We start from the raw sequence: 22,848 nt of genomic DNA on the forward strand, positions 1-22,848 counted from the left end.
CTGAAAACACACTAGCCCTGTTTACATCTTATAAGTGAAGAAAACAAAAATATTTGATGCACACATAAAAGGAAGAAATAATAACAATTACAGTCCTCTTTCCTGCAACTGGTCATATGGTTGTAGCTGGTATTTAGAAATAGCTTCTACCACCCATTCCATATTCCCTTTGCCCTCAGCAAATGCCTCAGCTAGCTGTGGTTCTTGCCTGGTGAGGTGACCCCAACCTTCATTCCTGAATGATCTGCACTATCAGTAATCATGTCAGAATTGGGTTGCTGTATTTTTCCATTGACTTTAACCACAGGGCATGATAGTACTAAGAGACATCCTAAGTGATCCTGTGTATTTCAGACACTTTTCCTTACCTCCATTATCTAACAGCAATTCAATTTTTCCCTTGGTAACCAGAACCAATCATACCAGCCAATACAGTTAACCCATCCTTTGCCTGATGACCCAGAGGCATGGGGAGCTCAAAGTGGTTGGGTGGCATTCTTTCAGTTCAATGGGATCAATGTTTTGTGTCCTGGTGGGAGCATTCCTTCCTTTGGAACTAAGATCTCTAGACCACAGAGCATAGGTTGTGGGTACAGGAAGCAAATATTTTGCAAGTGGGTCACTAGGGGTGATAGTGAGTTGTACCACTCCCATTCCCACCCCTTAATTCCTGGACTTCTGATTCCTGGCTTTGGGAGAAACAGTATCATATACTGGATGCTGGCTTAGAGCATATACAGCCTCCTGGAAAGCATTGCCCCAACCCTGCAATGTATTGCCACCTAGCTGGCACCATAATTGTGTCATTAGAAGGCCATTCCATCATTACATCAAGCTAGTTGCTTCAGGATGATGGGGAACATGGTACAACCAGTGAATTCCATGAGCATGGGCCCATTGCTACACTTCATTTGCTGTGAAGTGAGTCCCTTAATCCAGTGTGATGCTGAGTGGGATACCATGATGGTGGATAAGGAATTTTGTAAGTCCAGAAATGGTAGTTTTGGTAGAAGCATTGTGTACAAGGAAAGCAAATCTGTATCCAGAGTAAGTGTCTATTCCAGTGAGAACAAAACGTTGCATTTTCCATGATGAAAGCGATCCAGTGTAATCAGCCTGCCACCTCGAGGGAGGGTGCCATATGCGGGACTTAGTGTTGGTCTCTGCTGCTGTTAGATTGGGCACTCAGCAGTGGTTGTAGTCAAGCTGACCTTGAGGAGTGGAAGACCGTGTTGCAGAGCCCATGCATAACCGCCATCCCTGCCACCATGGCCACTTTATTTGTGAGTGCACTGGGCAATGATGGCAGTGGCTGGGGAAAAAGGATAACTGGTTTCCACAGAACATGTCATCCTATCTACTTGGTTGTTAAAATCCTCCTCTGTCAAGGTCATCCTTCGGTGAGCATTCACAAAAGACACAAATATCTTCACTTCTTTGGCCCACTCAGAGATGTATATCCACATATCTCTTCCCCATACCTCCTTGTCTCCAATTTTCCAGTCATGTTCCTTCCAAGTCCCTGACCATCCAGCCAAACCATTGGCCACAGTCCATAAATCAATATACAGTTGCACCACCTGGCCATTTCTCCTTCCAAGCAAAGTGAACAACCAGGGGCACTGCTCTAAGTTCTGCCCGCTAGAAGGATTTTCCTTCACCATTGTCCTTCATGGAGGTCCCAGAAATGGACTACAGTGCTGCCACTGTCCACTTCCAAGGGGTGTCTGTATATGGCACAGAACTATCTATAAACCAAACACGAGTTTTCTCTTCCTCAGCCAACTGATATTAAAGAACTCCCCATGAGGCCATAGGTGCAGACTGGGAGACGGAAGGTAACGTGACAGGAGTGTAGACCATAGGCATTTGGGCCACTTCCTCATGCAATTTGCTCGTGCCTTCAGGTCCTGCTTGGGTCCAATCTTGTATATACCACTTCCATTTAATGACGGAGTCCTGCCGTGCATGTCGGACATTATGGCTCTGTGTGTCAGACAACACCCAGTTTATGAAGGGCAGCTCAGGCCACGTGGTTAAGCATTCAGTCTCTACTCAGGCCCAGTAACAAGCCAAAAGCTGTTTCTCAAGACGAGCATAGTTATCTGCAGAAGATGGCAGCGCTTTACCCCAAAATCCTGAGAGTCTACACTGTGATTCACCAATAGGGGCCTGCCAAAGACTCCCACTAGCATCTATATCTACCACTGCCACTTCAAACACCATCGGATCATATGGATCAAGTGGCAGAAATGGCTAGCACAGCAACCTGAACCTGTTGCAGAGCCTTCTCTTGTTCTGGGCCCCACTCAAAACTAGCAGCTTTTTGAGTCACTATAACAGAAATACCACAAGAGGATGGATTTAACAAACAGAAATTTATTCTCTCATAGTTAAGGGGGCTAGAAGTCCAAATTCAAGGGGCCAGCTCTAGGGGAAGGCTCCCTCTCTCTGTTGGCTCTGGGGAAAGGTCATTATCTCCTTTTAAAAACTGTGGGCTGGGTGTTCCTTAGAGATCTTCATGTGTCTTGCCATCAATCTTCTCCTGGGTCTAGGAGCTTCTCAGCACAAGGACCCTGGGTCCAAAGGACACATTCCACTCCTGGTTCTTCTTTCTTGGTGGTAAAGAGGTCTCTCTCCTCTCTGCTCACTTCTCTCTTTTATATCTCAAAAGAGATTGACTCAAAATACAACCCAATCTTGTAGAATGTGTCCTGATGTATTAAAATAACTGCCTCTAATCCTGCCTCATTAACATCATAGAGGTTAGAAGTTACAAAACATATGATAATCACATCAGATCACAAAATGGAGGACAACCACAGAATCCTAGGAATCATAGTCTAGCCAAGTTGACACACATTTTTGGATGACACAATTCAATCCATAACATTTCCTACACACAAATGAAGAATATGTTACCTCCAAAATCCAAAGAGGACCACCATGTGTTGTGCCTTCTTTTTAGTTGTGAGAGAGGCCAGATGAAATAAATTATCCCTCACTTTAGAAGGAATATCTCAACATGCCCCACACCACCGAACCCCTAGAAATTTCACAGAGGTGGAAGGCACCTGAATTTTTGTCAGACTAATTTCCCACCTTCTAGCACACAGCACACAAATGTTTTACCATTAAGTCCAGAATTGTTGACACTTCCTACTTACTAAGTTCAATCAGTATAATGTCATCAATGTAATGGACCACTGTGACGTCTTGTGGAAAGGAAAGGCATTGAAGGTCCCTGTGGACTAAATTATGATTTACGGCTGGAGAGTTGATGTACCTCTGAGGTAGGACAGTAAAGGTGTATTGCTGGCCTTGCCAGCTGAAGGAAAACTGCCTCTGGTGTTTCTTCAAAACCAGAACTGAGAAAAAGGCTTTGGCCAGCTCAATAGTTGCATGCCAGATACCAGGATATACATTAATTTTCTCAAGCAATGAAACATCTGGAACAGCAGCTGCATTTGGAGTCACTACCTGGTTAAGTTTATGATAATTCATTGTCATTCTCCAAGATCCATCTGTTTTCTGCACAGGTCAAATAAGCAAGTTGAATGGGGATGTGGTGGGAATCACCACCCCTGCATCCTTCAAGTCCTTGATGGTGGCAGTAATCTCTGCAGTCCCTCCAGGAATGTGGTATTGCTTTCAGTGTACTATTTTCCTAGGTAGGGGCAGTTCTAACAGCTTCCACTTGGCTTTTCCTACCATAATAGCCCTTACTGCACCTGCCAAGGATCCAACGAAGGGGTTCTGCCAGTTGCTGAGTATGTCTATTCCAATTATGCATTCTGGAACTGGGGAAATCACTACAGGATGAGTTCAGGGACTGACTGGACCCACTGTGAATGAACCTGAGCTAAGAAGACTCCATTAATAACTTCAGCTCCATACGCACCCACTCTGACTGGTGGGTCAAAATGACATTTTGGATCTCCTGAAATTAGTGTTAGTTCAGAGCCAGCGTCAAGTAATCCCCCCAAAGTCTGATTATTTTCTTTTCCCAATGAACAGTCACTCTCGTAAAAGGCCATAGATCCCTTTGGGGAAGGCTGGGAGAAAAATCAGCAGTATAAATTTTTGGCAGTGCAATGGGATTCTTCCTCAAGGGGACCTGGCTTCCCCTTCATTCAAGGTGTTGTGGGTCTGTAAACTGGCGCAAGCCTGGGAACTGATTGAAGGACAATGACTATCCTGGCGATTCAAGTTAGACTGTCATTCAGTTGACCTAGAATTCTTCTGCTTGTATAGATCAAGTAAATATTTAGTAGATTTCCCATCTATTTCACTCTAGTGACATCACGACTAAGTAGCCAATGCCATAAGTCCATACGAGTCAGACTATTCTGATTACTGCTTTGACTCTGCCGGCTGTTACTGTAACCACGCCCACCTTGTCTTTGTTAATTAAGTGCTGCCACTTGGCCCCTACCACCATGGGGTCCAAACAGCCCCATTGTATTTAGGTGTTTTAATTCAGTGAGGGCAGTTCCCACTGTCAAATCTGACTTACATAAAATCGCAATCACAGCAGTCTTCAAAGATGCTGGAGTTCCCTTCACAAAATTTGTTTCTCACTGGCGTGTGGTAAAAGGTGTGTCCTCTGGGCACTCCCTTGGTGGGTCTGTCCTCCAACCTGATAAATCCATTTAATATGCCAATTTCCCTAAGCCTTTGGATACCTTCTTCTACAATATACCACTGCAGGCTTGTCATTTCAACTTGATTTAGTGTAAGCCACCACTTAATCCATAGTTCAGTGAACCAACTAAATAAACTATTAGATCCTTTTCTGACCTGTCTAGCTGAAACACTGAATGAAGAATCTGTGCTTTGTGGGCCCATATCAATAAACTCAGACTGATCCAACTTTAAATTCCTTTCACCATTGTCCCATACTTTTAATAGCCATTCCTACACATATACCCCAGGTTTTTGTTTGTATATATCAGAAAAATCAAGCAGTTCTTTTGGAGTGTAGTGTACCTCCTCCTGAGTCATACCGTGCACACCACCTCTCAGGGCTCACTGGGATTTAAGTTTAGTTATAAGTCTAGAAACAAAAATGGGTGGTGAGGGTGGGTCTTGGGAACATTCATCAATGTCTTATAGGGCATCTGCCTTAGGTGATGCCCCAGATAATGCCCCAGGTGGCATCCAAGGTGAAACCTCAGACAAGGATTCTTCAGGCACAGCTCAGTTGATCTCATCAGATGGGGGTGGAAAGGATAATGGTTTTAATGGGGATAGTGGTTTAGCAGACAAACATGGAGTAATCTCTTCAGATGGGGGTAACAGGGCTGGTTCTGTTGGCAGAAGTAATTCAGTGGAATTTAGGGGCTCAGTGTCCTCAGCTTCCTGATTATCTGCCCATATGTCCCCATCCCAAATTTCGGGATCGTTTCTTCCCAATCAATGCCCTCACTTTAACTTCAGACAGCACTCAAAGTTGGAAGTTGAGTTGGCGTTGTAATTCAGCCACTTTTACAATAAGACTCTGGGTTTGGTTTTCAGCAATATCAGCTCTGTTACTACAAAAAATAAAGCTTTCTTTCAAGGTGCGAGTGGAAACTTTGAGGTCGCTTATATGGGGCTCGAGCTTTGACTCTGAATCCCTGAGCTCATCTCTTTCTTTCACCACTTTGTTTAGCGAAAGTAGGACCAATCAACCAGCTTTCTTTTACCTCTTATTATGACAAAATTGTAGAAAGGTATCAAACATACAATCACCCAAGCCTCACCTCTCACCAATATTTGATCTGTTGGTGGTGACATTTTGTGTATTTTTATCACTGCCTCATGCCATGGATTAGCAGCACCTCTTTACTACTGGAAGTAGAGTCATCAACATCTTTAAGACTAACCAGACTTGAGAACTACTTTAGAAAACTCATCCTTACAATTTTGTTTCTCTAGAACCACTCTCAGTACTAAAAGTCTTAGGCTGGGTTCTCTGGAAACCCTGGTGGTGTAGAGGTTAAGTGCTACAGCTGCTAACCAAAGGGTTGGCAGTTCGAATCCGCCAGGCTGGGTTCTCTAGAGAAGCAAAGCCAGGGAAGCATGTTTATATACGTATATACAGAAAGAGAGAGAGATTTACATCAAGGAAATGGCTCACATGGTTGTAGAGGCTGGAAAGTTCCAAGTCCATGGGTCAGGTGTCAGGCTGGAGGATCTCCTGACTCACATAGCTGCAGGGGTTGATGAACCCACGATCAGTAGCTAAGACGGCAGGCTGCTGGCTCAAGTCCCAAGAACCAGAGGTCGGATTATGACAAGCCAGATGCAGGATTCAGAGTGAACAAAAGCCAGCAAGCTTTGCCAGAAAGTACTTATATATTGGATGTAGGCCACATCCTCAAGGAAAATTCCTTTCAACTGACTGGTAGCTCATAGCAGATCTCATCATGGAGGTGATTACATTACATGAGATCTCAACATTACATAACTTCCAATCTATATCATACCTGCCAAACTACTGAGAATCATGGCCCAGGCAATTTGACACACAACCTTAATTATCACAACACCCTAATTCACATATGACACATAAAAGTCCTCGCAGATTCAAGATTTACACGTAAAAAATAAAGAACATAAATGTACTAGAAGAAAACAGAGAATCTTTTAAAATAATCTTATGATGGAAAAGCCTTTAGAAATATGGCATGAAAACCCAGAATACATAAAAGGAAAAATTGATAGATTTGACTACATAAAGCTTAAAGATTTCTGCAAGGCAGAAGATGCTATAAGAAAAAAATAGACTACAAAATATAATTCTCAAAGTATTAATATATTTAACATTTAAAGAATTGCTATATATCAGTAAAAATTACATATCAGTAAAAATTATAAACCCTAATAAAAATTAGTAAATGATTTTATAAACAATTCAAAAGAAAACAAACATGAACTTTTTTTCTTTTTAAAAAACCAAATTTTTTTCATGTTTGCCATTACGAACCATCTCACTCTTGGAGTTACTTGCAGTTACTCTCTCATACTGATGGCTGGAGTGTAATTTGGTATGTTTTCCAGAGGGCACCTTGGCAATAACAACCAAAATTGTCAGCATGCAAACTCTTCAACCCAGAAATTGTGCTTCTAGGAATCTACCTCAAAGGTATAATAGAATAAATGGGCAAAGTTGTGTATACAAGTGAAAAATTATAAACAACTTAAATATGGGGAATTGGTTAAATAAATTATGGTCCATAACATCCATGGAATACTATAGAACTGTTAAAAAGAAAAAAACTATGTATGAAAAGACATCCACAACATCTTATATGTGAGATTATATAAAAAGGATATAGAACATGATCACATTCGTGATTTTTATATGAATATATGAACATATACGTGTACAATATAAAACACCAAATCAAACTCTTGCCATCGAGTCGATTCTGACTTATAGCGACCCTAGAGATCAGAGTAGAACTGCCCCATAGAGTTTCCAAGCAGCTGAACTTTTGGTTAGCAGCCAAGCTCTTAACCACTGCATCACCAGGGCTCCTGTACAATATAAACATTTAAAAAATATGTTGACATCGATTATTACGGGAGAGACTGGGATTAGAGGAAGGTAAATTTCCCTTTCTCTATACTGTTTCAATATTCTACAACTATCATGAACTATCAGGAAAAATGTAAGATATTTTCACTGGAAAAAAAATACATAAAGTAAATCATTGATTTAAAATTTAGAGAATTATAAATAGAATTCTGTGTTCAATTAGATTTTTGTTGTTGTTGTTGTTAAAGTAGTCTCCAAGGACACTAAAGGACAAGATGGTCTGTCTGAGAATGGGAAGAAAGGCGCAAGAGAAGCATGTGGAAGTCACAGTAGAGCCTGGGCTGGGGAAGCAGCGTTCCTACCTCTGGCGAGGGCAGCTCAATGGGCAGTAGCCCATCCAAGGTGGTACTCAACAGTTGCTCCCCCAGGATCTCGGTCAGATGGTGTGCCATGACCTCCTGTTGCTCCAAGCTGCAGTGGTTCTCCAGGGACAAGATAACTGGATAGTCTGATGTCTAGTGGAGAAAAAAAAAAAAAAAAATTTTTTTTTTTTTTTGAGAGAAGGGAATATAGAGTTCTAAAGCCCTGTAACCTCTTGGCTTCTCCAGTCACCTGACTACTAGGCCCCCTTAGTTACTGTATGGAGTACCTTGATTTCTCAGCTGCTCCAATCCCATTACAAGGCTTAAGGAGGGCTTGCTTGTGCCTGGGGTCCACCCCTGGAACACCGTCCACATCTAAAGGTCACTCTTGGGACCCTGAATCTCCTGCCTGGGCCAGGTTTATTCCAGGTTCCTCTAAGACTTTGAGTTTTCAGGCTCAGAAAAAGTGGGAAGGCTAGGCCATTCCCCTGATTATGTGTTTATGTTACACTCTCAGGCTCTCATCTCCTATTCCTATTGTCCTCCAGCCCTACTCACTACTTTCTCTGTTTCCTTATCCACCCTCTTCCAGGTCGTTGCTGTTAGAAGTAGTAGTTACTAACCACTAGTAATTACCTCTCTGACTACAAATACTGGTAACACAGTCAACCCTCTTGCCTCACCAATATTCCCATCCTGAGCTCCTACCTGGAAGGCATACTGAGCTACTGTGGCCACGACATCTTGGAACAGGATGCGAGAGGTCAGGGTGTGTCCATGGTAAACAATGGGTTCCCCATTAGGTCCATCCCAGACATCCACCTCCACACAGCGGCATCCCCGCTTCAAGGCCCTGCAAGAACCCCGCCCCCAGGAACCGCAGGGGTCAAGTTACGATCTTCCACCTAGAGACCCTCTCCCTGCTCTGGATAATGCGGTGCTTACAGCATTTACCCTTCAAGACCCCTTCAAGCTACTTCTCCATGGAGGCTTCTCTGTCCACTGGGACACTGCTGCAGCTCACACGGATTACCCCCATCCCTACCCCAACTGAAAGTCCTTCCTAACAACCCATCACATGTTGTCTCATAATACTTCCGGCATTCACTTGTATATCTGTATTCAATCCTGGGTTATTCAAACTCAGGTAGAGTTAAGCTTTATTTCCTCAACTAGACCATGATCTCCCTAGGGCAAAAACTATGTTTCATTCATCTTTGTATCCCGTGAAGCTACTAGTTCAGTTGCTGGCACTGCAATGATATCGTGACTATTCAATCTAATCCATAAGTAGTCACAGTTAGAGCAGCTACTACTTATTGCCAGGGCCCTAGGTGGCACAGTTTGTGCTCAGATTACTAACCTAGAGGTTGGTGGCTTAAACCCACCCAGTGGTACCAGGGAAGAAAGGCCTGGTCATCTGCTTCCCTTAAAATTATAGCCAAGAAAACCCTATGGAGCAGTTCGACTCTGTAACACATGGGGTTGCCCTAAGCCAAAATTGACTCAATGCAATGGGTTATACTACTTATTGAGTGCTGACACATGAATTATCTCATTTTATCATCACAACAACCCAGACAGAATAGGCGCTGTTATCATACTTAGCCCCAGAGTACTGAGGGAACTAGGAATTGAACTCAGATGGCCTGACTTAGGAACCCACGTTTTTAATTTCTTTGCTCTACTGTCTTCTTCTATTTACCTGAAGAAATAAATCTGTCAGGACCCCCAAGTTCCAAGAGAGTTTTATAGCTTGTGAAAGAGAAGCTCTCTTCACCCACAGAGTTTCATTATCACTTCTTCCTCCAGTCCCAAGTACCTCCTCCAAGTCTCTCAGGTATCCAGGGACCCTCATCTCCTAAGCCCCCACAATACCTTCTCAATCCCTGTTATCCACTGACACCCCTTTCCCCCTTCTTGCCCCCAGAGTTTCCCACAGGTAGTCCCTCTCATGAGCTGAACCTTCCATCCCCACACTATACCGTATATATCCCTCGAGGCTGCTCTGGCCACAAAGCTGGTCCCCTACTAGGTAGGTGTTGTGAGAGGAGTTGATATAGTAATGGCTCAGGGGTTGAGTCATATCCTGGTAGATGGGGCGACAGGCCGGGTTGAAGATGTCGCCATCCTTGGAGCAGAGGTAGCTAAGAAAACCATCCATGCTCAGCACGTGCCGCCGTTTGCCTAGGGTATGTGGTGAGGAAACACTAGAGTGAAAAACTCAGAGTGGGGGCTCCCAGTACACCTACAGCCCCTCCTCCATCCTACTTCAACTCACCCCTTTCCAGGGTCCTGCCTTTCAGAAGGTGTCCACTCTCAGTCTCTAGATCGCAGACTTGTCCCACCTAGCGTCCGCCATTTCAATCATTCCTCCCACCCCCTCCCACCCCCAGAGAATGTTAAAGCTTCAAGAGGAAATTATCAAAATCATTCTAGACCAGCATGTCTAATAGAAGTTTTTACAGTGATGGAAATGTTCTATTCTGTACTGTCCAGTACGGTAGTCTCTCACCACATATGGCTGGCTGTTGAGTACTTGAAATGTGCCTTGGGTGACTGATGAACTGAATTTTAAATTTTATTTGATTTTAAATAGTTTGTATAGCCACGTTGGGGCTCATGGCTAATGAACAGCACAGTATCTTTTCCAAAGGACTAATTTTATAGTTGGGAAACTGAGGCCCAGAGAGAATCAGAGTCAAAGCCTTGTTAATGACATGGCCAAGGTGCCTGTGTTTTTTCCCCTGGGCTGTGTAGATGCTGCCAACTATGACCTATCCTCAATACTCCCATATGGTAGTTTGAGGGGCATTTTTCCAATATCCCTTGGGCTGCACCCTCTTTGAAGACAGGGCCTCATCACTCCTCCAATAACCCTCACCATTCCAGCATGGGCTTCCTATAATAACAATGAGGAATGACAGTTATTGAGCATTTGCTCTATGCCAAGCACCTTACATGAAGCACCTCAATGCTCTCACTAACACCAGGAGGTAGGTATAACATAATCCACCCTCCAGCAGTTAACTTGCCCAAGCTCACATAACTAGTAAGTGAAGGGGTTGGGACCTGAACCCTAGTGGCCACATGTCAGAGCCACGCTGGGGTATGCCATCTCACTGAGGGTAACGCTGTTGAAGTGATACTCCCTTGAAAGGTGGAACAATTCGGCTGTCATGCTCAGCTTCCTTGCTTGAGATTTAACAAAACCAGGAGATGATGAAGAATGGGGGGAAGTTGGGCAGCAAGTTTCATCCTGACAGTAATAAATCACTAGGGTAAGTCTACAGTTGCCAGATACTTTTAATGTGCATGATTTCATTTGCTCACCAATTGCTTTACAAAAGAGGAAAGTGAGTCTCAGGGAGGTTTAATGACTTGGCCATTTGTCTCTTTACCTGAAGAAATAAAATCTATCAGGACCCATAAGTTCTAAGAGAGTTTCACAGTTTGTGAAACAGAAACTCTGTGACCACTTGGCCAAGTCACTTAACCTGAAACTCAATTTCCTCTTTTGTAAAATAATTGGTGAGCAAATGAAATCATGCACATTAAAAGTATCTGGCAACTGTGGACTTACCCTGGTGATTTGTAAGAAGCAGAGTGGGGATATGAGCCCAGGTCTCCTGACTCAATGTTATACTCTGCTGTCAGACATCTTTTCCTTCATGGAAGAACTGATTGTTGATTGCAAGAGAAGGGAACACCAAGGGCTTTGGGGGTTGTAAAATAAATGTCACTACTATATATTGGCTCCTGCACCAGGAACAGAAAATCCTATTTCTTAACATCTGAAATTCCTCTTCCATTTAATTTTCTGAAATGATTGGTTTACAACCCCCATTCTTCTATGAGCACCCACACAAATCTGGACTCAGCAGTGGAGATCACAACTTTCTATTTAACTCTAAACTCTGTGAGGGCAGTATCTTTGTCTGAGCTAGTCACCACCGTATCTCTGGTGCCTAGCTTATTTATAGGTACTCAATAAGCATCAGCTGAAGCAGTAAATGAATGAATGAATGGGATTGGGAGTTGAGACTCAGCTCTCATTCATTCCATCTCTAATCTTCACTCTCAAAAGAGGCACCAGGTAGGATCCAATGACCTGGGGTTGAAGCCTGATTTCTCCTCTGGCTGTTAACTTTGAGCAAGTCATTTAATCTTTCTAAGCCTCAGTTTTCCTCTTTTGTTAAAAATGACTTAATAATAAAGCCTATTGCTTAGGGGACACTGAGCTTCTGTTAACGGTGATGAAAAATTTGGAAATGAATGGTGGTGATGGTTGCACAACATAATGAACATAATTAACGTCACTAAATTGTACATGTGAAGAATGTTGAGATGGCAAGTGTTTTGTTACATATATATTAACCACAATAAAAAATATAGAACCTTTTTCATTGGGCCATTGCAAGGATGAGAAGAGAGAGGGCATATAGGGATATTAGCATACTATGAGATGCTTAGCAAAAGCCCAATGAACATTATTGCTGTTGATTTACAGGGTTGTAGTGAGGACTAAGTGAGATATGTGAAAGTCCCTTGTAAATCATTTATTATTAATAACATAAATTCCTCACACTCTGAAGGGAATGGAGGTTAGGAGTCTACTCAAGGGATAAGGGGAGGAAGGTTTGAGGGCAAAGAAAGCATATTTTAACTGTACTTGTTAACAGTTAAATGATTATCTGTCCATCATCCCCCAATCAGGGGCTCACTAGCTCCCTGGCTCAGGGCTTAGACACTCAAGAACCACTTAGAGATCTGGAGAGAGCCCAGGAAAGGGGAGAGCCAGCACTTAAAGGGACAGCAAACAGGAACCCTGAAGGGGAACTAGAGGGAAAGGAATAATTTGTACTGGAGAAGGGGCCAAGGCAAGAGGACCAAGGGTTTTCCCTTTCCACTGAAGACATTGGCTAATATCAGGAAGAACTTTCTGAAAGTGCGAGGATATGAAACTTGAACATAGGGGATCTATGGAATCTTCTTCCTCCTGAGAGATCTAGCATTACAAAGGAGGGCCCCATCTTACCTGGTCAGGGAATGGCTGATCTGCTTCTGGGGTAGTGGTTGAATGAGATGATAGAGCAGGGGCAGGGGGTAGTGGTGCACTCAGCCTGCCTTGAGTTAGGCAGAAGGTTGCTTGTCTCTGGATCTTTCTAATCATGGCCTCATTTACCTCCCACACCTGGTGCCTCTGCATCTCTAACCCTCTTACCACTATCTGAAGGCTCATGGCGGTCAATGAGCTCCAGGGCAAGGTCAGGAGCTCGGTCTCCTTCTTTCTGTTCCTCTCGGAGGAAATCCACAAATTCCAGCAGGGTCAGCTTCTGCCCATCAGCCGAAAAGTTTTCAAACAATTCCTCCACCTCAGCCCGCTTAGTCAATGCCTTATAGAACTCTACAAATTCTTCTCCCTCTAGAGTCCCAGACTGAGACTTGTCTGCTGCCTGCCAGAGAGGGTTTAGGGGAGAATGAGCAAACTCTTTAACCTGATAATGGATGGCCTCGATTTGCCCTGTAAGAGCAGATTTACCAATGGACTGTTCCAAACATGTTTTCACAAAACCCCCCACAGAACTCCTCATATTTAGTGTTCATGGAACAAGCTACTTCAGTAAGTAAAAGTAAGTAAAATTTCAACCATACCATTTGCTATGAGAGGAAGTTTTCAACTAGAAGGAGTTGAATGTCCCAAATGTCCCTAAAGGGTCAGAAGATCCCTCCTCCTATTTACTCACATTCCAGTTGAAGTTTTCCATTTACTATGTACCTGTAACATTTTGGTCATGGACAGAGAAGTCCTTGAGTCTGACATAGTAACATATTCTTTATCTTTCATAGGATTGTTGTTGTTGTTAGTTGCTGTTGAGTCGATTCTGACTCATGGCGACCTTGTATGTGCAGACTAGAACTGCTCCATAAGGTTTTCAAGGCTGTGACCTTTGAGAAGCAGATCGCTAGAACTGTCTTACGAGGTGATTCTGGGTGGTTTCCAACCACCAACCTTTTGGCTTGTAGTTGAGCACTTAACCATTTGCGCCACCCAGGGACTTATCTTTCCAACAAGACTGAAGGGCACTTCCGTTGATTCCCCATTGATTTTCGTATGGTGCTAGGGTGCATAGTAGGGATTCAACAAACGAACATTGCTTATAAGAGTCAAAATACTTCTGGCCAAGTGTGAATGTGGCCTGACTGACTCCTGCAAATTCTCCCCAAGCACACTCACTTGGAAAAGCTGGAAGGCATATTCTTGGTCCATTTCCACATTCATCAGGTGCAGTAACCTCTGGACTTCTCGGAAAGTCATCCGACCATCCTGGTTTTTGTCTCCACGCTGGAACCAGTCACTCAGCCATCCAGGTCTGAGTCAAGGAAAAAGCACTGTGTGCATGTGTGTGTGTGTATGTGTACAGATGTGTGTGTTTCTACAGCAACATCTCTCCCCCATCTTTGTCTCCTCCCATGCCAATCCATTCTGGATAATCTCCCCAGAGCACCGAACTATCTTGTCACTGCAAAGCTTAGGAGCCTGCAGGAACCTCCATGTTGCTTGCTGAAAGAAGTCCAAGTTCCTTAACATTGAAGTCAAGATCTCCTTTGCCCCTCCATGATCAGGCTTCAACCCAGCCTTCTCAATACATCTCTGTCTCCTCCCTGTACTTTAGCCACACTCAGGAACTCTCTGCTCTCTGATGTCTCGCTCTCCCTCTTGCTCTTCATTTTCCTATCTCTGGCCCTTTGCTCATGCTGTTCCCTCAGACTGGAGTACCTTTCCCTCCTCCTCTCTTCATGCTCAAATTCTACTCATTTTCAAGGCCCAGCTCAAATGCCCCTTTCTCCCTGAAGCTTTCAGGACACTCTATGCTAGAATTAAGTATTTCTCCTTTCTTTGAACACCCACAAATAATCTAAGTACCATAATACTTCTATGGTACTTAGATTATTTTCACAATTCCATCCCCTCTACTGACTGAAGCAATATCTGGCTAAATTATTAATCCCTTTAATTTTTGTACCCCTGAAGCTTAGCATAGTGCTTGACACATTTTGCTGAATAGATGGTGAATGAACGAATGAATGGGGAGTAGGTGAGTACAATTCAGCAAACTTTAAGTGAGTCTATACCCCATGCCCTCTAATAGTTGCTTCCCACCCCTATGGTAGTTACTCAATGCCACTTGGACCTTCTGTTCCACTCATGGTCCTTTGCCTTCCACTGTTCTTTCCCCCAAACCTGGGGGTCCTGATTCATTCCTGGACTGGACTCTCGGCTGTGCCTTTGCCACCCCTAGTGCCCCTCCCTCCCTCAGGATCCTCAGCCTCACGTGGGCCTGAGCTCCCCCTGCCCACCCCATCTGGGCCTTTGGACCTCCATAGCCCTCCCACCTGTCCCTAGTCTTCCAGCCTCTGGCTCCTTTAGTGACCCTGACCCCCACCCTGACTCTGTACTATTGATACTGGTCCAGCCGCTCCTGCCGGTCCATGCTGGTGACGACATCCACCAGCACCTGGAGCCCCCGCATCCAGATTTGAGCCTCCTCAGCACTGTTGGCCACCAGGTCCAGGTTGGAGCGGCGGCCGTGGAAGACAACAGTAAAGCCCTGCTCCAGAGGGAACTCATCTGCCAGGCTGCGCAGCAACTCAGACTCGTGACCCTCACGCACTGTCTCCACGTCAGAGATTGAGACTGCCGGAGAAGAAGTGGATGGGGGCACTGAGGAAGGGAGTCCACCAAATTGCAGGGGCCAAGGGCCAAGGACCCTTCTTCTTCTTCTCTGTGAAGCCAGAGGGAGGAGGAACCTCAGCCTCCAAAGGCCGGGTCCTAAAACACATTAGTACAGTGCTTGTTTCAGCAGCACATATACTAAGATTGGAATAATACAGAGAAGAATAGCATATTCCCCCCTGCCAGGATGACCCAAAAGGCATAAGCACAGGGAGATGCAGACCTCTTGGACTCAGGAATGCACATGAGTCATTGCTGTTTTCATAGGCAGCATGGCAAGGGGACTGTGCTGGGAGTGGCAAGACCAGGCTTCCAGCCACCAGCTGGCAGTGTGACACAGACCAAATGACTTAACCTCTCAGTGTCCTCATCTTAAATAAGGGATGGTCTCCTTCTATGGCCAGTCTTTATGAGCATCGCAGGGTGATTGGAAGGGCTGACAGATGGAAACACACTTGAGGGGTAGAAGCAGTCACATCAAAGCAATATATGCCAAATCCAGTTCTCCAGTTCTGGGGTTGAGGGCTTCCTCTTTCTAGAATGTTTAGGAAGAAGCCACACAAATTCGCCCACCTCCTTACCTCAGCTAGGGCTGGTGTGGATCATGAACCTTGATTCTGTCTTTTTTTTTTTTAAAGCAGACTGTCTTAGATGTGTCCTGTGACCAAATTTCTAGAGGTATAAAGAGCTTGGCTGATAGGATGCACACTGTTACGATGCATTTATGATACTAAAACAACTCATCATAATGGCTAACATTTATTAAATGCCTCTTGGTCTCAGGGTCCATGCTAGGGACTCATTGAGTACCTGTGAACTATAAAAGTACTCTTTAATTCCCATTCTATAGATGAGGAAACTGAAGCTTGGAGATGTTAAGTAACTTGTCCAAGATAACTCAGCTAGAAAGTGGCCAAGCAAAGGTTTTAATCCAGGCTGGCAGATACCTGAGGTTATGCTTTTATAATAATGATAACAAGATGTAATCTTACGATCTATTGAGCCTTACTATGTGCCAGGGCTCTTTAAGCCCTTTACATGCAGTAAGTAATTAATTCCTATAACAACCTTAAGAGGCAAATGTTATAATCTCCATTTTATAGGTTGAGATATAAGACACAAGTAGGGATAGCACAACAGTACACTCTTGTAAAATACTGGTCCTCCCCCTGCCCTCAGGCCACTAGGCTCCTCAGGTCCTAGTCTACCACCTGCCCACCCCCGGCTATCCACATCACTCACAGCTGGGCTTGGCACGCCACCCGATCTGCCGGGAATGCCAGACTGTCATGCCGTCATCCTGCAGTCTGAAGTATCGTAGCTTCTTCCAGTTTTTGGACCTCACCTTGCGCATCTGCACACCTGCCTGCATCAGCAGCAGGTCCGGGTCGTCGGGTAGCCCTGGGCGAGGAGAAGCAGGGGCTGGGGAGCCAGCGGGGAGGGAGAGGCCTAGGAGGAGCTCTGGAACAGAGTCCAGCCTCCTCCCCCTCCTTGGGCTATCTCCCCAAGCCTTCGTCCCCTCCCGGGGTACTCACGGACTCCTTGCAGCAGGGACGCCATCCCCTACTGCTCCACCAGCTGGCACCAGAGTCACCTAAAGGAGCAAGGAGGAGCGATGGACTTCTGGTGAATCTTGGTAGTCTTAGAATAACAGATCAAAGGAGAAAGAGAAGGAAACCAGTGTTTCCTGAGTGCCCACTATGTGTCAGGCACTTCACCTACATAATCTGTAGCTATTTTTGCCTCTAATCTGAGTTTGGTGATGCTGAGGCTTAGTGAGGCTGAGAAACTTGCCTCTAATCACCTAGTGGACTCAGAATTTAAATCCAGGTTTGTCTGATCTCAGAGCCCCTGCTGTTTCCCATGGCCATCTCCAGAGAAGGCTAACCAGGGCTTTCTGCCAAACACCCGCTTCCTACCCAATACCCCTCTATCCACTGGGCAACCTCACGCCACGCTTTGCTCACTTCTCATTGCCTCGTTATTAGGATCCACTGTCTTGTTGGCTGTCCCCTTCCAGAACCTGGAAGCATTTCGCATCCTAGCCTTCTTTTCTCCAGGTGGAATCATCCCAGTTTCCCTTGTCTGGAACCCCCTCCTTGCTCCCTCATAGATTGTCCAGTTCTTGAAGGGCTAGAGCAAAACATCTCTTTCATCCCTTCAACAACACTTAGTGCTGTACTTAGCTAAGTGAGCTGTCTTCTGCTTGCACATTGTAAAGCGTATTCGATATTCTTTTTCATAGCAGTTATTCTCACAACTTTAATGGACCAAGTAACTTACACAAGTCTCAGAACTGTATTTTCAAGTTTTCTCTACCTACTAAAAAAGGGTGCTTCGTTTACAACATATGCTATCCAATTTAGGACAGCTTCTAAGGGGAGTCCCTGGGTGATGCAAATGGTTAAGGGCTCAACTACTACCTGAGAGGTTGGCCGTTTGAACCCACCCAGAGGCACCTCGGAAGACAGGACTGGCAATCTGCTTCCAAAAGGTCACAGCCTTTAAAACCCTGTGGAGCAGTACTATTCTGCACACGTGGGGTCATATGGGGTCACCATGAGTTGGAACCAACTTGACATCAACTAACAACAACTAAGGCACCCAGAAGCTAACAAAAAGCTCTCTTGGAAAGAACTAGAAGATTTGACATGCGGCCACTTTGATCTAGCTCTGCCCATATAGAAATACTCAATTCTTGATCAAATCATGAAACTGACAAAGCTCATGAAACATAAAACTATGATTATGTATAAGCAAAGGACCTAACACTTGAATAGAAATGTTGTTTTTTAATTAGTAAATTAAAATTTCAACCACAATAAATATCTAAAAAACCCATATCTAAATATCAAAAGAATCTCTAAAGTGATCATTCAGTAATTGTTCCATTAAAACATCATGCAGTTCGATTTCTTTTATCTTAGAAATGAAAAAGCAGATGTCCAGAAAGGTGATGTAACTTGCTTGCTTGAGGTCACACAGCATGTTAGTCCCTACCTCTCTTTAGTGGGAAGTCTATAAAGTTACCCATGGGCAATTAGTCTTAGTAAGAATGTGGGGGGCTCTGTGAAAGCACCACTTCCCTGGCTACAGGGAAGACTTTCTAAAAAGCAGGTGCAGGTGTCCACAGTGAGAGTGGAAGATTGGAAAGTAGCTTGGGCCTAAGTAGGAAAGATAGCTCAAGGCAGTTCTCAGGAACTGGAATTACGACTGTCCCAGGAAGAAAGAGTCTGCTGGCTGAGGCTGAAAATGAGTGCCTGGGCAAGACCAGAAAAAAGCTTTGCATAGAAGAAGGGACACAGTGTGCTTCCTGGGAGATAGAAAGCATCTCTGCTTATTCTGGGTGGAAATAACAGTTTGGAAACTCAGGCTTACAGAGGCTCTGATATGAAGACTGAAATAGGAAATAATAGATCTCTCCAATGTTTTAGGTCCTCAGGCTCTAAACAGGGTTGGCCTGGGCTGAAGTGTAATTCCCCTTGCCAACATCCTGTCTCACCTCCTGTCCGGACCTCAGTTCTCATCTTTGAGGCATAGGGGCTCTGGGATGGGGTATGCCTTGGGCCTGGGAGAAGAGAGGATCCCCTTCCTTTACTCTAGGAAATCACAGTGATGTCCTGAAACATTAGTAGATTGAGAATAGAGCCCAAGTGCCTAGACACTTCTGTTTTGGAGCCTGCTTTCTCTCAAACCAGCCGCAGAAAGTGATTTTGTTCCTCCTTTGTCAAACTCTTCCAACTCCTGGGCTTGTCTTGGAGTTGTCTCCTAATCCTGCTACCATTGCTAAATTACTACTTCAAACCTGTGAAGATGTGGCCGTAAGAGGGCCAGTTTCAACTCAAGGAGCCACAGAATGTCAAAGCTGAACTTCTTTTTATAGAGAAGCAAACTGAGCACTTGAAAGGCTAGCTGAACTGCTTGAGTCACCTAATGAGTTAAGTGGAAGAGCTGGGACTAGAACTAAGGTCTCCACAAGACCAGCTCATAGATCTCACCAAGACTCCTGCCCTTAGAAAGAAACTTCTCTAGGTAGCTGGTTGGAGTAGGGTTAATGAGGGACATCCACAGTTTTGTCTCTCCCCGCCATCATTTTTTGTTCCCTCTTTATCCCACTTCATAGAGCCTTTCTTTTCTTTCTTTCCATTTTCTGTCTTTTCTCTATCTTGTGCCTGATCCTTTCTTTTCCTTTCTCCCTAGTTCACGCTTCTCTTTCTCCCAATCCTCTCTGCCTATTTGCTCACTTAAGTCAGTTTCTGTTTGTTCTCTTCCTCATCTGTTCTCCCCTCTACCTCTTCCTGTTACTTTCCTCCGTTGTCTTCATTAATTCCCGATAGCTCTGATTCTCATTCCCCTTTGAGGATTTTGAGATTGTGGTCCAGAAAGGAGATATTTGTGTTTGGACACTCAGTAGTGCATCCCTCTACTCTGTCTCAATTTTCCCTGTGTCCTAGGAAATTGCCTAAACAAACTGTCCAGAGAATGCAAGTTGGGAGTCAGGTGCACTATGTCTTGGTGTTTTCTCTGGTTTCTGAAGGTAGGGTGGGACGGATGGTCACAGCTGATGCAGATGCAGTGAAAAGACAAAGGAGGAAGGGTTTGGGAGTGGGGGCACTGACAAGGAACAGAGGATGAAGACTGAGAGTAAGAGAAATTGGGTCTTAAGCATTAACTCCTAGGCATATAGACGAAAATCCTCAGGGATTCAAGGCAGGAAAGCATTTATAACACAGATGGGAAAACAGACACAAAATAAGATGGAAAGTGATCCAGGGCTCCAGAGCAAGATTCAGTCCTCAACTTCCAGGTGACTTCATGTCATCCTGGAGATGGACTTTGGCATGTTGCCAGTGGAACCAATGGCATTACAATGGGATTCAGAGTGTCTCAGGCCTCCCCAAGGGGCAGGAAGGACAAGAATCATTTTGTCTATTCCCTTGCTTCCGAGCAGGATTACTCCTGACCTGGTTCATATAGAAGACAGAATAGGTCTGGCCACAGGTCATAGCCTTCAGAATGTTAGCATTTGAAGGCTCTTTTAAAACACTTCCAAGGAGCCCTGCTGGCACAGGGGTTAAGAGCTGGCTGCTAACCAAAAGGTCCGCAGTTCAAGTCCACCAGTTGCTCCTTGGAAACCCTATGGGGCAGCTCTACTCTGTCCTATAGGGTCACTACGAGTTGGAATCAACTTGATGGCAATCCGTTTTTTTTTTTTTTTTTTTGGTTTTAACTCAGAGAATCCTGGCTTATCAATATCCCCTGGAGAGTGTCTTAAAACAGAGATTCCCACTCAAAATCCACTCAGAGTTTCCAAGGATGGGACCACGAGTATGTATTTTTTAACAAGCACCCCTGGTACAAAGGCACGTTTGGGAAGTCCTAAACTCTTTCCTATTACAGGTCACAAGGTTGTGGTCTGAAGTCACAAAGTGAATTAATGGTAGAGTCGAGACCAGAAGCAACTGCCCTTCCTAGCACAACTGCTCTGGCTCATTGACTAGGCTAAAAAACAAGGTCCAGAACTCAAACCCTGGCTTTTTGCAAGAAAGCCTCAACGGTTCTCCCCACTTTCAGGGGCTTCTGTGCTTCCCCATGGGACCAACCCTCAACATTCTCCTAATAAACCTATGCAAAGCTGGGCTACTCCAGCTTACCTTATGGGGTGGGGCTTACATCTGAGGAGTGGCTAGGGACAGCACTCCTGGCCCTGGGTAGCTAAGAAGGGACAGGAGACATATAAGGGGAGACTGGCACAGCCAGGAGGAAAATTATAAGAGTCAAAGAAGGTAAGCTAGAGAGAACTAGGAGGTCTAAGCCATGTAGAAGAGCTGTTTGGCGGGGGGTGGGGGGGGTGGGGGCAGACGTGCAGAAAGTAGAGCAGGGTACAATGTAATGAGAATGGATAAGCATCTGGAGGGGAGAGTTGGGGGCTCAGGCAGGACAGAGCTTAGAGAAGAGATGGTCAGAGTCCCCAGGCCCTTACCTTGGGCAGGATAGCTGTCCTGCGTGTCTGAGCTCTGCCTCCAGAGCTCTGCGATGCACTCCACTATGGCCTGAGGAAGCCCAGCCTGGCTCCTTTGCTCCTCTTGCACTGCTCGGTTCCTTTCCTCTTCTACAGCATTTGCTGCTGGGGCTCACGGAGGCAGAGCTGGAGGGAAGGAGTAGGGTGGAGAGAGGTGTAAGCTCTCCCCTCAGTCTAGCCCATCCACCTCTTAAAGGCCCAGGACACTGGTCAGAGTGCGGGAGTGGTGGGGGTGGGGTGGGGAGAAGTGGATTAAGGCAGGGGATTGGCGGCCACCACATCTCAGGGAGGAGGAGCCGGCTGCCCTTCATCTTGCTGCCAACTCTTGCTGACCCCAATCTCGCAGTAGCCCTCAAAGTGAAACCCAAGGAGTATCTGAGTTGCTGTACTCCGTGAATCACTGCTTTTCAATCTGATCGGTTTCTCTCTGCCTGTAACACGACTTTGTCCTTATTTCATCTGGCTCCCTTCCACGGTGTCTGTTTCCGTAAGCCTGTGCTCCTGTGTCTCTGCCTTCTGCCTTGCAGGGCACTCAGTCTAGCTCTGTGGCCCGGGAAAGGAAGCAAGGAATAGGATGGGAAAGGAAGAAGATTAGGAGAAGGGGAGGAGAGGAATGAGTTTAGAGTACACAGGGACTGGTTAGTTATCTATGTCTACATTTGTTAGCACCTCCAGTGTGCCAGGACCTACATGCATGTTTATAAATGTGCGGAGACATGAAGGAAATTTGCAGTGTGAAAGAATTGAGTGCAAAGAGAGGAGCTGGAAAAATGCACTACTGGCAAAGGAAAGTAATGAACTCCTTACAAGGGTGAATGAATAGGCAGTTGAAATAGGAACCAAAATTGAGGAAAGGGGATTGTAAAGGGCCTTATTATGATCCCATAACTCAGTGAGAAAATGAGACCCAGGGATCCTAGACTTGTACATGTCAGCTCCAGAGACAACCAACCCCTTGCACGCTCCCAAGCACTGTGAGCTGGAACCTACTTTTGTTTTGCCTTTGGAAAATTGTGGGGCATGGCTCTTTTTGGACCAGTGGGTGACAATAAGGCAACTGAAGGCATAGGGCACAGCCCTCTCTCTACTTGGACTTCTGTGTGGTTCTTTTCCAGTGAAGTGTGTCTTAATCACAGGCGCAGAGGGAACTAATTGTATGAAATAGTATAATTTTGAGTGTCCTGAGATCTAGCTGCCTCTC

The 22,848-nt window shown here is 45.0% G+C and overlaps 2 protein-coding genes and 1 pseudogene across 2 annotated transcripts in view; 1 reads left to right on the top strand and 2 right to left on the bottom strand.

Moving 5' to 3' along the window:
• PLCD4 (phospholipase C delta 4) overlaps window positions 1–21,687 on the bottom strand; it is a 26,407-nt gene extending 4,720 nt beyond the window's left edge. Inside the window, exons 1-9 of the mRNA XM_003405901.4 lie at window positions 21,609–21,687; window positions 17,161–17,219; window positions 16,868–17,026; window positions 15,358–15,586; window positions 14,126–14,261; window positions 13,112–13,343; window positions 9,873–10,074; window positions 8,596–8,740; window positions 7,888–8,040 (exon numbers count right to left, since the gene is read on the bottom strand). Coding sequence (XP_003405949.1) covers window positions 7,888–8,040; window positions 8,596–8,740; window positions 9,873–10,074; window positions 13,112–13,343; window positions 14,126–14,261; window positions 15,358–15,586; window positions 16,868–17,026; window positions 17,161–17,185 — 1,281 coding nt within the window. The 5' untranslated portion in view covers window positions 17,186–17,219; window positions 21,609–21,687. The remainder of the gene's footprint in view (window positions 1–7,887; window positions 8,041–8,595; window positions 8,741–9,872; window positions 10,075–13,111; window positions 13,344–14,125; window positions 14,262–15,357; window positions 15,587–16,867; window positions 17,027–17,160; window positions 17,220–21,608) is intronic.
• LOC111749514 (U6 spliceosomal RNA) lies at window positions 15,740–15,852 on the top strand (annotated as a pseudogene).
• The window catches only part of CNOT9 (CCR4-NOT transcription complex subunit 9), a 32,751-nt gene continuing 31,564 nt past the window's right edge, over window positions 21,662–22,848 (bottom strand). Inside the window, exon 9 of the mRNA XM_023541543.2 lies at window positions 21,662–21,773. Coding sequence (XP_023397311.1) covers window positions 21,738–21,773 — 36 coding nt within the window. The 3' untranslated portion in view covers window positions 21,662–21,737. The remainder of the gene's footprint in view (window positions 21,774–22,848) is intronic.

The sequence above is a fragment of the Loxodonta africana genome, chromosome 6, assembly GCF_030014295.1.
Source record: "Loxodonta africana isolate mLoxAfr1 chromosome 6, mLoxAfr1.hap2, whole genome shotgun sequence".
NCBI lineage: Eukaryota > Metazoa > Chordata > Mammalia > Proboscidea > Elephantidae > Loxodonta > Loxodonta africana.